General features: G+C 44.2%; 1 protein-coding gene across 8 annotated transcripts in view; it reads right to left on the bottom strand.

Moving 5' to 3' along the window:
- The window catches only part of VPS13D (vacuolar protein sorting 13 homolog D), a 255,002-nt gene that overhangs the window by 209,451 nt on the left and 29,533 nt on the right, over window positions 1-16,018 (bottom strand). For all 8 annotated transcript variants that reach the window (XR_006383119.1, XM_044237192.1, XM_044237194.1 and 5 more), the window contains exons 19-24: window positions 12,842-15,055; window positions 11,539-11,690; window positions 7,574-8,605; window positions 4,036-4,126; window positions 2,374-2,500; window positions 381-561 (exon numbers count right to left, since the gene is read on the bottom strand). Coding sequence is in view for 7 of the 8 variants with exons in the window: in XM_044237192.1 (XP_044093127.1) it covers window positions 381-561; window positions 2,374-2,500; window positions 4,036-4,126; window positions 7,574-8,605; window positions 11,539-11,690; window positions 12,842-15,055 (3,797 nt within the window). In the remaining variant the exon portion in view is untranslated. The remainder of the gene's footprint in view (window positions 1-380; window positions 562-2,373; window positions 2,501-4,035; window positions 4,127-7,573; window positions 8,606-11,538; window positions 11,691-12,841; window positions 15,056-16,018) is intronic.

The following is a 16,018-nucleotide window of genomic DNA, read 5'->3' as shown; positions in this document are numbered from 1 at the left end:
TATTTGGAAAAAACTCTCTTTATTTAACTGGTATGTTCCTTGGAAACATTTTCCAAGAGAAGTGTCTCCACCGAAGCACTAAAAAGGGACCAGAAGTCTTAAGTGTTAGCCATAAATTCCATTTATCTTCTTTAGAGGAAGCTAACGCTAAATCTTAGAGGTCATTAACACACGACACGACAAAAGGAAGAACGGAAGCTTTCCAATTACAGAAAGACTCCTGTAGATCATTGGCTACATGGAGGACACTAGTAAGCATAAAATTATCTAATTACCTTTTCTTTTTGCAGTGAAATTTTCCAGACTTTTTCTCTAGAGGCTTAAAAGTTCTATTGATCAGTCAAACAGGAAAAGCTACTTGGGGAAATGAGCCTTCCTACCGTCTGCCCCTCGATGGCGGCTCGCTGGCGCCCCAAGACATCTTGCAGCTGCGTGAAGTGCTGGACGAAGGCCACCACCTCGGCCTGGAAGCGCTGCGTGTGCACATACTGCACGGAGGCCATCTGGAGGCTCACTCGCATGTCGTGTTCTCTCCGGAGCAGTGGGTCAGGCCGGCCATATCTGGGAAGAAGCGCAAAAGCGTGACTAGGCAGCCAGACACAAGTCAGTACTGAAAGAAAACAGGCCTACGCAGGGGTTTCCCCTAGAAAGCTGCTGTAACTAGTGAAATGCCACTCTGCAATCTGGTTTGACATAGCAGACCCCAACGGTCGCTCTTCTCCGGAGCCACGGCAACACGCTGAGGATACAAAATGCAAGTCTGGGATGACAGCCACGGCTGTGAACAGGTGCGCAGCCGCGGCTGGAGCCTCCCTCTGGATTCCAGAACTCCCCCAGCAGCCACCTGCGGCTCACACCTCTCACCAGTGTTCTTTCCCGGCCTGTAGGGAAGAGTGATTCTTCCCACTCTAAGACTGTAATGATATGGACTTGAAAGATAAAAAGTACGTCCAAGAAACAAGGGCGAAAGAACATTAAGTCACACAATCAGTGTTTCTGGGGAAAACTGTCTCCTGGAGGCAGAAAGCTGTCTTCTTTTTGCTTCGTGAAATGGAGGCCAAAGAGGTTTAGCCTCTACATTCCAAGACAGGTTAGAAAACGTTTATGAATGGTTTTCAATTTAAAAGCCATGGCATCATTTAATAAATTATACAAGACACAGTCCCAGGGGCAAGAAACTCACATTTGCTTAAGCACCTATTTTGTGCCAGGCAGACAGGACTTTTATATTAATTATCCCATTTATCATAGAATTACACCCCATTGGGCACCTGGGTGACTCAGTGGGTTAAGCCTCTGCCTTTGGCTCAGGTCATGATCTCAGGGTCCTGGGCTCAAGCCCCGCATCAGGCTCTCCGCTCAGTGGGGAGCCTGCTTCCCCCTCTCTCTGCCTGCCTCTCTGCCTACTTGTGATCTCTGTCAAATAAATAAAATCTTAAAAAAAAAAAAAGAGTTACACCACTGTGGTAGGTAATAATATAAACACGCCAATCTACATTCTCTGTAGAGTGTGATATATTTCCCCCGAAAATGAAATAAAAAAAGTCCTCAGACATCTTTGGGGACAGTTTTTCTCAATTCTAGTTAAACATGAGAATAACTTTAGCAAATGTTTTTAAAAAAAAAAAAAAAGGCTTAGAATAGATTATTTGGGGGCAGAGCTTGATATCTATTTTTTCCAACAGCTCCCCAATATGTTGAAAACCCAGGATTTTAAACTTTCAGCCTTCTGAAGAAACCATTCTTTAAAAACTACATAGGTCCCAAATGCCTTCTAAACTCTAAAACTGAAAAAATTCAATGTAGATTGTCTTTATACAGAAAAAAATGTGTAATATCATTTAACATCCACATCTTCAGCAACTTTTTCAGGCTGAAATCATTCCAGAACCTTGAGAGCTAGATGAAAACTGATCTACCTTTGTCCCTTCAATGTCCCTTCAATATTTAGATAGAAAAACTGATTCATGGAAATTAAGTGACTTGCTTAAGCGAGCACAAAGCCGGCAGGAGAGCCCAGGCTTTTGAATAACCACAATTATTTTGGGGCACCTGGCGGGCTCAGTCAGTGGAACACGCAACTCTTACCTCGGGATTGTGAGTTTGAGCCCCAGGGTGGGTGTAGAGATTACTTAAAAAAAAAAATCTTAAGGAAAAAATTATTTCAATCCCACACCATCTGTTCATGAAGACTGAGTAGCCCACTTCAACACAGATCAGTCTTACTATAAATCAGGATTCCCTGCAACTAGATCATGTCAATTTTACCTAAGAAGGTAACATTTTCTTAAACTTTTATTATTTAGCCAACAAGAATTTCAAATAGCAAGCAAATGTAACAAAATGTCAAATGAGAAAAACTGGTATTTTTACTTAAAAGTCTGGAAGATGAGCGCTTCTTCCCCACTGGTCGTGAAGCGCTCTCTGTAGAATTCTCCGTGCGCTGTGAGGTCACTCAGGGACAGGCTCCCGATGCTGCCCTGTAAGGCCAGGTCTCCATCTAGGAATGTTAAAATTAGAACACATTCTTATGTATCTATTTTCATCCTACACCTTAAATATGTCTGGCACAAAACCGACAAACACATGCCTCAGACTTTTCACTATTTAATCAAATTAAATGTCAAAGGCAAATCTTCATATTCCAATCCACCCACCAAAAACATTTTAAATATTGTTTCAAACAGTCTCAGTGCAGAAGTCCAAAGGGGGTTGAAACAATACAGCAATATCATACTTTACCCTTTAGAAGGGGAGAGAAATTAAATGCATACACAAACTAAAGGATAAAACATTTCTAAAAACAGACAAAATGGGATCCTTTTGGAGATTAAGATCATTAACTGGAATCAGTGAAACAGCAAAAGGTCTATTAATTGTACTGAGGATAAAAGAATTAAGGAGGAAGTGTCAGAGATATGTCAGGTATTCGGGAAACATTAGGTGGGTGTTAGTGTGATTTAATTTAAAAAAGGGCAATTAATGAGACCGACACTAGAGACAGGTTTAAAACTACTGCGGTATTACAAGAGTGAAACCCCTTGAAGGTGGAAACGAACAAAGAAGGATGATGAAACATGCGCAGCTGGGACGTGAACCTGTGATGACTCATTCTTTACACGGTGTGGATATTAAAAAGTGTGACTGAGAACAGTTGCTTCCATAAAACGAGTTTTATCGTCATAATTAGCACTACAGAGCAATGGCTTCGGTGTCTGTGTTCACCATGCTAGCTCAGCTCTCAGTGAATTGAAGACATACTTATAGTTGGCCCTTGATGTCATCTAACAAAAAACCCCAAACTTCTCCCAATTTTAAAGACCCATCTCTTCTGAGCTTTTATAAATTAACTGAATTTACATCAGGCATGAAATCTCAATATCAGATCATTCCTTTCCCGAAACACATTCTTGTTTACACTACAGAGTCGACATCTGAGCTGTGATCTTCCGTTATTTCATTATCTGTTCTGAGGAAGGAATAGTGCTTTATTCACACTTCATAAACCTCTTCTATTTAGAACTTGATGTAGCTGATCCCTTGTGTTCAACTAACAATTTCAACCCGCAGAACGCCAGCTTTGCAATTTCCTCCCACCTAAAACCACGCCCCTTACTGGTGGCTATTATGGCAACAGAGTGAACATATACCCTGGTTTCCCAGGTATAATTATTAATAATATCCCCTTTCACTCTCAAAATGTCCCGATTTGGACAAAAAATTATATAATCACCCTAGACAGAGTTCATTAAAAACACAGATAGATGCCAGGGCCCCATCCCAACCTAATGAATCATATTTTGGGGTGGGGTGGGGGGGCGGCGGCCAGACACATGCATTTTTAGCAAGCTGGCCACATGATTCTGCTCCCTAAGCCAGTATTTGGAAACCCCCACCACAAACCACAGCCAGACCAAGAACCACAATCCAAGCCACAGATCCCTCACCTTACTTTGCATGTGAAGACAATTACATTTGTGAGCAGGAGGTCCAAATGCTTACCACATTTTGCAAGTTTGCTTTCTCCCCACTTACCAATCATTTCCAGGTGTGCCGCCAATTTGGACACACTGGCTTTAGCAAGCTCACTGGTGGTCTTATTCAGCACGAGAGAGAGCGAATGAACCTAAGAACGTGGGAGATAAAGCAAGGCAGATCTTACTGGGGGAGAAAAGGCATGTGTCAGGCCAACAGCAGAACCAAATCGAGGAAGATAGAGTAAGGGCTCGGGAAATAAGACGGGAACACTTTTGCGGACGCCAATTTCATTTCAGCTTTCTTATTCCATCACACACTATCAGAGGAGAGAGTTAATGAGAAAAGGATCCACAGGACAACCTAAAACCCAGGGCCCACAGCGGCATCTCTGGGCTCACCTCATCTGGACTTCGTCCGTGAAACGTGTTACATTATAAAACAATCATTCTCATTTTTGCATTTGTTTATCGTATTACACTATTCTGTAATCACTCACAGAGATTCATTAAGTCCTACCCTAAGAAATCTGTCCAAGCAAAACGATAAATACGATTTAGAATCCTGTTTAATGACTAGACAAACATTTAATAGGGCCATTGCTGACCAGCTGGGACTTGGCCTAGGAACCAGAGTCCAAGATCTTCTTTTTGAGGGACGAACCAAAACAGAAGAATGCCAAAATCCTCGGTCTTGGGAACCACATTTCTTATAACAAATAAATCCTGTACTGTAACACTGTCATTTCAAACATTCAAAGGACTTCTATATGTAGGATGTGTTGAGACAGGTGCCTTAGCATCAACCCCAGGGATAAGAGATCAGTTGGGGAGAAGGAAGGAGAAGGGAAAAGATGGAACCTCAATCCACACACACTGCTTCCAAGCACCAGACTCAGGCCTGCATCTCCAGGGCCTGCCCCTAAGCCTGTGCTCCGTAAAGTTTGATGAACGAACGATAAGGAGCAAAAAAGATGGGGGAAGAAAGAAAGAAAATAATACAAAGAAAATAAGAAGGAGGAACATTTGTAGAGGAAGGCAGAGAAAAAAGGATGGGATTTTTCTAGGTGTGGTGGCCTTGGAGGCCGCAGAAAGCTTGCTGACACAGACACATAGGTCTCAAGGAAACCAGATTATCATGAGGGAGGGAAACAAAGCCCCTCGTCACTTAATCACCCAAAGAACAAATACAGTGGGGCTAAAAATGCTTTGATTAGAGGAACCCAGCTGTCACCCCCTGACCCGACTCTTAGCACAAATCCTAGTGTCACTCTATGTGGGACCATGAGATGCTGCATACCCTCGAGCACGACACAACAGGAAGCACCCAGAGTGACCCACGAAGTGTGAACCAAAAGTCGAACCTCAATCTGAGGAAGCCTCCAGAGCTAACTTTCATTTCTAAAATGAAAAGATCAAAGAAGTTAGGTGGCACCAGATGGAAACCAAAAGACACATCCAGGATGTGGGACAGTCTATAGGACACCAGCCCAGTTTCTACAAGCCAGTGGCAAGGCGGGGAATAAAGACTGATTTTCTGTATTAACAGAGATTAGGAGCTAGGATAGCAAATGTCACATGTGACCCTTATCTGAACTCCCATTCAAAAGAGTCATATGTCCTTTTATTCGCTCCTCCCCCTTTTGTAAATGAAGCGAAGCATTCCAATGAATTGCAGGGATCACATGGAAGACGTGAACTTTCTTAACCATTCATTTCTCTATAAACCGCCAGTAAAAGGGCTACTCTGAGATCATCAGAAAGATCTGATCACGGACTGGTGAGTACTACAGAATACCAAGAAATTCTCATTAATTGAGTTATAAGCGGTCAGGGAAGAACATGTCCACATTTTTTAGAAAGGAACATCAAAGCATGAAGAGGTAGAATGACAGATCTGGAACTTGCTTTAAAATACTTCAGCAAAAAGAAGAAAGGAATAAAGTCAATGGAAGTTCATTAAACTATGTGTGTTATGTTTGAAATTTTTCACAATAAAAATGTTTTCAAAAATTCGAGAACAGCCCATTGCCAAGGGCCATTATCCAGTGTGGTTCTCCTATGAAGCCTGCTACCACTACCTGTGCAAAGCCCCCCGGAGCACTTCCACACCCAACACCACAGAGTTCCTGGGGCTGTTCACTGCAGGCACCATGAGATGAAAATTACGGCCGCAAACATATCAAGTCCCAAACAATGACCGAAGCCTCCCCGGTGGCCATTCATCCGGCTAAACAGGAGCCAGAGTTTCTCAGAGGGCGGCAACGGCCCTCGTCCACAGGCACTAAGCAGGAGAGATGACACCGGTTCGGGCCAAACTCTGTCCTGAAAGCTCTTCCATTTCTGGAGGAGCACATCCTCCCACCAGCCGAGGAAAGAAGGAGATAGCAGCTGGATTAAACATGATTCTCCTGCCTGATGGCTCCCCGGCAGCCAGCGCCAGGCCGCCTTTGCTATGACAAGTAGCTGAAGAACGTTCACCTTCCAGGCACGGATGGCTTCGGCCACAGCAGGGGGCCCCGGGCTCTGGGTGGCTGTCACTCTGAGGACGTGCCCCGAAGGGTCCACTGCATTAGCTGCTTACCCATCTTCCTGTGCTAGTGCACGGAACAGAAAAACCTTAAAATCAAATGCCATCTGGGGCGCCTGGGTGGCTCAGTGCTTTAAAGCCTCTGCCTTCAGCTCAGGTCATGATCCCAGGGTCCTGGGATCGAGCCCTGCATCAAGCTCTCTGCTCAGCAGGGGGGAGCCTGCTTCCTCCTCTCTCTCTGCCTGCCTCTCTGCCTACTTGTGATCTCTGTCTGTCAAATAAATAAATTTAAAAAAAAAATCAAACGCGATCTTTTTTATGTGTTTTTAAACATCTACGCTGGGAGTACCAATGATAGGTTATAAATCTGGTAATCCACATAACAGCAAAAAAACACACAAGTTCTCGCTTGCTGAATGCTCGCTTCACGCCACACACTGCGCACAGGGCCCTGCTCGTGAAGTTCTCTCATGGAATCCTTGCAGCAGCCCGATGACGGCGGCACCCTCAACACCCCCCCCCAGTTCACTGATGAGGAAAATGGGGGAGAAAGAAGTTAAAAACTGTCCCCGAGGCCACAGAGCCAGAAGATAGAGCAAAAGTGCCAGGACTCCAACCCAGGCAGTCTGACATGACTTCACTCTCTGTGGTTGTCCTGCTGCCTCAGTGAGAGCCAACGATGTCCTGAGTGTGCAGGGACAGAGGACCGAAGCCACATTCGAGAGCAGCTACTAAGTAGCAGACATTCGGCTACGCGCTCCACATACCGTACCTCACTGAGTTATCTTAACTGCTCGGATCACCGAAGACCAGCAACCTGAGGCTCCAAGAAACCAGAGCGTTCCACTGAACTGCACAACCCAGTGAAAGACAGGAGCTTACTTAAACCATTTATTTTCCCGGCCTCCAGATGGGATTTATGCTAAAGCCTTTTCTAAAATATTAAGACTAAATATAGCTCCCCTGTCAATAAGATCTATTTCCTAGGATAAATGCACAGTGACTGCGTTTACGTAAACAAAGCAAAATTCACTCTGAAAACGTCAAGGAGCCAAAGGGGAAGTGATACCTTGAGGTCCAGCTTGGTGTTAACTGGATCCTGAAGCTCAGACTCCAGGAGAGCATTTGATTCTGACTTCACATTTTGCAGAATGTCCTCAGGCAGCACCTTCATGGCGTGGTTGTCCGCAGTGGAGCCAATTCCAAAAAAATCTAGTATCACGACCCAAGTCTGCAGCGTGATCAGCACATCCAAGCAGTTAAAATCGACATCAATGTTCCGGTTAACTCGATTATAACTGGAAGAGAATTCTGGGTGCTTCTTATCCACCAAGAATACATTGATATGTACCAAGGAATCATCAAATTTACTCTTCCCAGCAAGTATCTTGGGCTCATCTACTGTTGGAGAAGGGGGTGGGGTCAAGGGACAGTCTTTGTCTTGGACTTCCTTTTGCTTCTTCCGGGAAGCCGAGGTGGGTCTCTGATACAGCTGGAAGACATTTGGAGCTTCTTCCATGTGGGAAGGGAGAGACCGAGGCATGTCGGGGTACTCCACATTGGATACTGAAGGACAAGACTGCGAAAGATACTCTTTTTGTGCTAAACTGGATGGCTTAGGGGCTCCCCGAGACACCATCAAGTTCTTGTATTTGGAGTCTGGGTTTTTCTCCAGTAAGTCTTCCATCAGCAGAGAGCGCAGGGCAATCTGCACAGATAGAGTCTGAGGGTGGTCTTTACTGAATTCCACCTCAAAATCCTGAAACTTTAAGCTCACGAGACCTTGGGCCCCCAGAGTCAGATCTCCACTGAGCTGGACTTGAAGCTCTGATATACAAAAGTTGGCTTGAATCTGGGTAAAAGATTTGACTTCCTTCAGAGACAAGGACTTTTGAGAAGAGTTAGAAAGGCTGGAGTGGCTGAACAATCCATTCTCCTTCCTTTCAGTGGAAGGTTCTCCACAGGTACTGAGGGAAGGCAGAGGAGAATTAGGGCAAGGTGAGGAGGTAGCACTGACTGGAAATTTATTCAGATCTTCACTATACACGAGATTGTCCAGCGTTTGTAAAACCTGCTCATATACATGCTTTGCTAACACCACCTGCAGTCAAAGAGAAGAATTCGGTTATTCCGCTGCTGCCACTGACGGCACTCCAGTTTTCAGTTGACGTTTATGGGTTTTCCCTCGATGCTTTAAATTAGTTAACATGAGGGACTATCCCTTCTGTTTCTTTTCTGTCCTTAACCTCTCACTGGCCCATGTCTACTGACGAGGCCATCTCCCTACCTCCCCCAGCACCTCACCAAATAATCTTTCCACAATCAGTAAGTACTGCCGACTGCAGGCCTGAATCGGTAAAATCACTCTTTCTACTCCTACAAAAACAACTGCAGAAATTGACGAGAATGCCGCCAAGAGTCCAATGTGGTGATTACCACAGGACTGAGAAACAAGATGCTTGGTCCTAAACCTCGCCGATCATCCCCAGTTAGTGTAATAACCTTTGCTTAGTTCAGCTAAACGGAACGTGCTTTGTAATGATAATAATGATAAGCCAAAGTCACTTATGTTTCCTCTCCCATTACTTTGTGTCTAATTACAACTTACTAAAAATATTTTCACACAGGTTTCTTTATATACTTAAGAGAAATTTTTTAACAGAGGACTTCCAAACAGATACAGAAGTGACAGAACTGGAAAGTGATGGTTTCACAGCCCCAGTCAACTCATGTATCCCATCAGTTGATCCGTGGAAGCCCCCGTAGGGAGGCCTTAACAATGGACAGATCGGGTTCTGGCCACCTGCACACAATCACCAAGTTCAGCATCACTAACACAGAGACAACCAGGCGTTATGTGCCGCTTGATATAATGCAATGTGACGTATACAGCCCCCACCGCTGAAGTGCACTGGCCAAGAAAAAAAGAATCTGAATCCAGTTGAACCTGTCAAGTTAAGGTACAGCTTACAGGAAATGTGGGAGAACAAGCTAAGTGATGCCATGAACGAATAGCCCAATCCAGAATGTGGGACAATCTACAGGGTAACTGCCCTGCCTCTCACAAAGCAATAATGGGGTGGGGGGGGCGGGAATGAGAGGAAACTAAACACAGACCCACACAATGTATTACGGAAATGCAACATACAGGGTCTCATTGGGATCCTGATTCAAACAAACCAAAAGTGAAAAGACATTTTTTAAAAATAATCAAAAATGTCTCAAATCTGAAAATAGATTAAAATTTATTATGTTACCAAGGAATCCTCATTTGGACATCATAATACCATTGTAGTCATGTAAGAAAATGCATGTGAAAAAAAAAGAAAGAAAGAAAATGCATGTGGACTATAGAGATACCTTCCAAATATATGGCAGCAAAAATGGGTAAAAAAAAAAGTAAAAAAGTAAAAGTAAAAAAAAAAAATACAACTCTTGGGATTTGCCTTAAAATAGTTCACCAAAAGGGGCACCTGGGTGGCTCAGTCGGTTGAGCATCTGACTTTTGATTTCAGTTCAGGTCATGATCTCAGGGGTGTGAGATCAAGCCCTGAGTCAGGCTCTGCACTGGGCACGGAGCCTGCTTAAGATTCTCTTTCTCTTCCTAACCCTCCCTGCCCTCCCCCTCCACCACCAGAAAAAGGAGAGAGAGAAATGAGACAAATGCGGCAAAATATTGATAACTGCTGAATCTGAGTAATGGGTACACGAGGTTCATTACACTATTCCGCTGTTGGGTGCCTGGGTGGCTCAGTTGGTTAAGTGACTCCCTTCAGCTCAGGTCATGACCCTGGAGTCCTAGGATCAAGTTCTGCATCGGGCTCCCTGCTCAGTGGGGAGTCTGCTGCTCCCTCTGACCCTCTCCCCTCTCATGCTCTCTCTCTCTCTCTCATTCTCTCTCACAAATAAATAACTAAAATCTTTTAAAAAAAATTATTCCACTGTTGTGTATGTTTTAAATTTTTATAATAAAATATTTTTAAATTATTAAAATTATTAATTAAATAATAATTTAAAAATTATTTACAATAATTTTTAGAAGGTTTTCATCAAAAACCACAGTAAGCAAATGGTAACCATAAAAACAGTAAGTCAGTATAATCCAACAGAATTCATGCTATATGCTAGACTTAAGGTGAAAAAGTCACCCTATTAGCCACGACTGGGAATGCAAAAGTTTAGCCAAGATGGGACCGCTATGGGGAAAGTTCTCTCACGCAGGGACCAATATCCAGGAACCACTAATGTCAAAAGGTACACATGCTCTGGGAACAGGACTCCTGAGTTTCTCCAGAGCAGCTGCCAGATACGGACTAGTGACCAGTTACTGCCCAAGGCTGCGGTCCACTGTCCTAAGATCGCCTGTCCCTACTGTTTTATAATGATATGCTCTTTGCGCTCGGCCCTGTGAAAGCAGGAGAAATGACACTTTTGAAGGAAATAGGATAGCTGTGTACACATACACTCATCACACACACACGGGCATACTCACTACACCCAAGCACGCGCGCACACACACACACACACACACACATACACACATATGAAATCCCTGTCTGGGCATTTCATTTCAAAGAGGGCAAGACTAATTCTCCCTTGAGAGGGTCTGTTAACAGCTCAAATAATCAGATTGTTTTCCAGGATGAGCCAAGTGTGTCTCTCAAAAGCGTGACAAGAACTGTATCCTCCTGGGAAGGACAGGTTCTGACTTTTTAAGCAGTAACTCTGCTTGTTTTTGAATGGCAACAGAATTAACGATCTGCCTCCTCTCTCTACAGAACTCGCCGTTCTCCCACATGCAGCGGGCCAACAAGAGTGGTTTCCCAGCAATGAAAGGACACAGTGAAAAGGCTCCACGTTCACAGAACAAGTTACCAACAGTAACAGGCAGTCACACTGTCTCCTTGAACTTACATATTTTCCTTCTAACATTTTACATATACAAATAATGTAACAAGACACGAACATATTATTATTATATAAAGTAAATATAGGACTTCAACTGCCCAGACATGAAAATCAACACATGTTTACCTGAACTGGGTTGACAAATTTCCCTTCGATCTTCATGATGCTAGAAGTTCCCAGGTCATCTGGACTAAGGGAGAAAGTTAATTCAGATTCTCTCTCTATAGGGATCTTCTCCAGTTTAAACTGAATGGTGGTGTTGTTCAGGATGTGAAAAGCTGGCATGACAGAAAGAAAATGACAGATTGGAAATACTAATATTTACTGCATTGTTGCTGAGGTATAGGGTGTATAAAATCGAGCCCGTGAGCTACCCCTAGACCCAAAGGGCAGAACAGCTGGCACCTGGGGTCTATGACTGAGGGCAAACTCATAGCAAGACTCAGACCAACGCACAGCAAACAGAGGTAAAACGTAAATTTATACACAAAAAGAAACAATACATTCATGACATGCTCTATTTGGTGGCTTCAAAACACAATGTGGGGAACATTAATCCAGGTCAGGTCTCTAAGCTTCTCTTAGCCTCCCAAGCCAGCATTTTCCAAACCAAACTGCTCATCTTTACCCAGCTTTCAATGACAGACTGATCCCTCTTACTGGGCCGACATCAAAATCAAGGACAGTATCCGGTTCTAAGTGAACACCTTTCATCCCAAGCAGAGAAAGCATCTTTAGGTCAGGATGTGAGCAAACTGGCAAATTCACATCTGAGAACCACAGATGGAAAAACCCTCTAGGCCTGAATTTCTTTACCGATAAGGAGAGCCAGGCTGATGTCTGTGGATGCCAAGGCTAATAGATTGAAGTTTTGGTTTTAGCAGATTAGATCGAGAACATAAATGGAGGCATTTTACTCCTAGAACCCTGGACCAACCTCTTACAGAAGATGACAGAATACTGAAAGGAAAATACCAGATCCACAGAGTAAATTTCACATCCCACTTTTGTCACACACACACACCCCCCCCCAGCTATCTTGGACTACAATATTTAACTAGCAAAGATCTACAGCTTAGAACTGAAAAAATTCAGATGGATTTCACCAAATTAAATAATACTCTAACAGACCCCACCCTTTGAAGCATCCCCGTAAATGGGCATTCATCCAATGTTAAAGGAGGCTACTTTAAAAAAAAAAATAAAAATAAAAACTCTTATTTTGCCAAATATGGTATCCAATGGGAACAACTGAAAACATACCAACCTGACAGAAAGAATCCTATTAAAATTCTATCTAAAATTCGATTAAATATTCACTGGGGATAACTCTAAAAGAAAAGGTTTTCATTGTTGTTTTATGCAAAGTACCACATACACCGGGTTTGGAATCTTTTGACAAAATGAGACAAAAGATTTACACTCTCACCTTGACCTCTATGCAAAGATTCAAAGAAATCATGTCGGGTGAAATGAGCTTCCTCCTGACTGTTGGCACTGGCAGAGCCAGAAGGAGAGCAAAACCCCCGGCTTACTTCGGACCCAGGACCCTCTCTGCCTGCCAACTGGGTGCAGTTCAAAGAATATAACTTAATGTCTTTAATTTCTACCCGCAGACGGTCACTTCTGGATTCATCGTCTCCAGACACAAAATTCTGGATGAATATTTGTCCTAAGTGTCCCACCAACAGCTCGGGACTCCCGGGCTTCCGAGGGATAGACACAACAGGGGATTCAATGTTTATGTTCAAGATCAGTTTTACGGTGTCAGAATGAGACCCAGCGAGGCCAAACCCATACATTTCATTTTCTTCTACGACAAAGGATTCCCGAGTCTTCCTTGGCGTTTCGAAGAGTGACACCATCTCACTGTACTCGGCCGTCTTGGTAGCCAGTACCGTAGTGACTTTGGTAGCTGCGCTTTTCAGCATACTTCGAAAATTTTCTTCCAGCTCATCCATGGACAGCGTCAACTCCTTCAGAAACTTGGCAGAGTGGTTGTAATGCAAGGAAGCCATCTTGAGGTTGAGAAGACACTCCTGTTTGGATTTCTCAACAAAGGTGAAACTCAGAGCTTCACTCACGGCTGCGTCTTCCATCCTAACAAATACAGATTCAAAGTAGCCAATGTCACTGATGATATTTTCATAGCCTATGGAATTCCCAATGCTGACAACGTACTGGTTCTTAACGTTCTCTTGAGTCAAATCCATGAGCTGCAAACAGCCAAGAGAACCATTCATGTCAAATGTGCTGCCCATTGAGACGTTAACTTTGGTGCTGCCGATGCTCGCAGTTGCAATTTTTCTGCCGTATTTCTCGCCATTTGCCATCCCTACTGTCCGAAGGAGCAGTAAATTAAGCCTATGGATTTCCACAGCAACCTCAGTGTTCTGTTCATATGTAGCTTGGTAGGTTCCTTCTTCCCTGAAGCTTCTTTCAAAATCAGTCATTAAAGGCTGAGGACTCAAATCATCTTTTTCCTTGGGAAAAGATTTCTGAAGAAAACCAATCAGCTCCACAATTGTCTCCGGATTTAGGATAATATCCAGATTATTCACCTGTAACGAAATCACCTGAAGAGTGCTGTCCAAATTCATCGATGGGCACTCTGAACTCACAAACTGATACTCCAGTTTGATGAGGGACTCCTGTTCTTTGGTGAGAATTTTGTCAAGTGAAACACCAATAGCCGACGGGTCATTCAGTGTGGCTGCACTAGTGAGGTGGGCCGCGTTGGATCCGGAGACAGGAGACTGGGCCCTGCTGTCCCGGAGGCTTCCTGTTGGGACATCAAAGCTCAAGTTCTTATGCGAAGCCATCAGAAGGTCAAAATCAGCACCGTACGTCTGCATCGTGTCCACCAGGAGCAGTCCGTGGACGGTCAGGGAGACCTCCACATCGTAAGGCCTCTTCACAAAGTGAGCATTGGTCCCAAACACCTTGAGCACAGAAATGTACCGACCGTTGCTTTCCACACCAAGCTGCATGCAGTTCACCTTAAACTCGGCCAGGAGGAGCTGTGACTCCACCAGAACCTCCCGAGTATGCTGCTCAAGCATCACGAAGCTCTGGGTTAAATTCATGACTGAGTCTTGCAAACTGCCCCGCTGCCCACCTTGCGGAAAAATCTTCTCCTTAAACTGAGTGTCCGAAGTCTTCACCTCTGGGGTGGTCAGGAGAGCAAAGCAATTCTTCAGAGCAGATATTTTCTCTTCATTGATGTGGATTTTCAAGTCCGGGAGGTTGCCCGAGAGCACAGCTCCGGGGTACTTGGGATCTGAAGTATAAATCAAGCGACGTTCTAACTGGAGGTGAACGTTGAACTTCTCAACCACATGTGTTGGCCCCACATCAATATCCTGGACGTGCTTCCAATTGTCCTTCACTCGTCCGACCATGATCTGGAGGTCCATGAATGACAGGGAGTACCTCTCATACATCTTCGTGCTCATGAGATGTGCCTGCAGCTGCTCGGCGCTGAATTCCATCTCAGCAAATGGCGCTGTTTTCCCTCCGTTACCGCTGCTTGTCTCGGGAGGGGGGGTGCTGGGAGGTGTGGCAAGGGGCGTCTTATACTCGTCATCACTAAACTGGTCCTCTTCAGACGCTAGCCCATCCCCACTTTTCCTCTTGGAATCATCTGCAGACAAAAAAGAGAAGATGCAAAGTATACGTCTGCTCCTTCCTTACTCTTTCCTTTAACGTAACGATTAAGGAAAAAGAGAAAATCATCCAACCCTGATCTAAAAAAACACACGGATGAAAACTCTAAGCATGATATTCTGATCTTACCATTTCTTCGATGTAAACTTGTCTAGTAATTGTGAAATCAGAACGCAAGAGAGGAAAGATGGAGGCCTGCCGACAGCGGAACGCGGGTCGGGGAGCCGAAACCAATGACCTGCTTCCCCGTGTCAGCCACCATCTGCTCTCCCCAACCATTCCTACCTCACTCTCAGCTGTCTGTCTGTTCACCTTTCCCTGTATCTACGTGCTCGTTTGGTTCCCGCTGAATGTTTCAAGGAACCCAGGCCTCACCTGTCTTACTCAACAATACCCCGAACGCCCAACTCCGAGCTCGCAAGCTCACAGCGTCACACCCAAGCCTGATTTCACAATTCAACCCTTCTCTTCCTCAGACTTCCACAGTCCAGTCTTTTACTGCTCAGGGCTGAGTCAACTACAAAATCACACCACTGGGTTCTGTCACCCACGTCTCTGCTCCATGTTTACAGTTTAAAAGTTCAAGTAGGTGCTTTCCGTGGTGTCAGATCCTTTTCTTAGATCTAATTCCCTTTTAACACTCCCCGTGGCACCAAACTTTCCCACTCCTGTTTGAATCCTCTACCTCTTCTCTTTTGGGTCTTCTCAGTGAAGATAAGATTGAGATTATTTGAGAAGCTTCCTCAACCTTTTACCCCATGAATCCTCTTTCTTCCTGCCCATCTCAAGGTAAACAATAAATATTTTTTGGATCTAGTAATAGTAATGAAATCACCTTCCAGGAGTCTCTTTTTATAGGGGTCCCTAATATCCCTAAATAGATTAAACCTCTATTTCTGAAATGAAGCTCTGAGAAATCGTGTTTCTTAAAATCCAAAGT

Source organism: Neovison vison, chromosome 2, assembly GCF_020171115.1.
Source record: "Neovison vison isolate M4711 chromosome 2, ASM_NN_V1, whole genome shotgun sequence".
In the NCBI taxonomy this organism is placed as follows: domain Eukaryota; kingdom Metazoa; phylum Chordata; class Mammalia; order Carnivora; family Mustelidae; genus Neogale; species Neogale vison.
The sequence above is the reverse complement of the archived record's forward strand: the minus strand, read 5'-3'. Positions and strand labels throughout refer to the sequence as shown.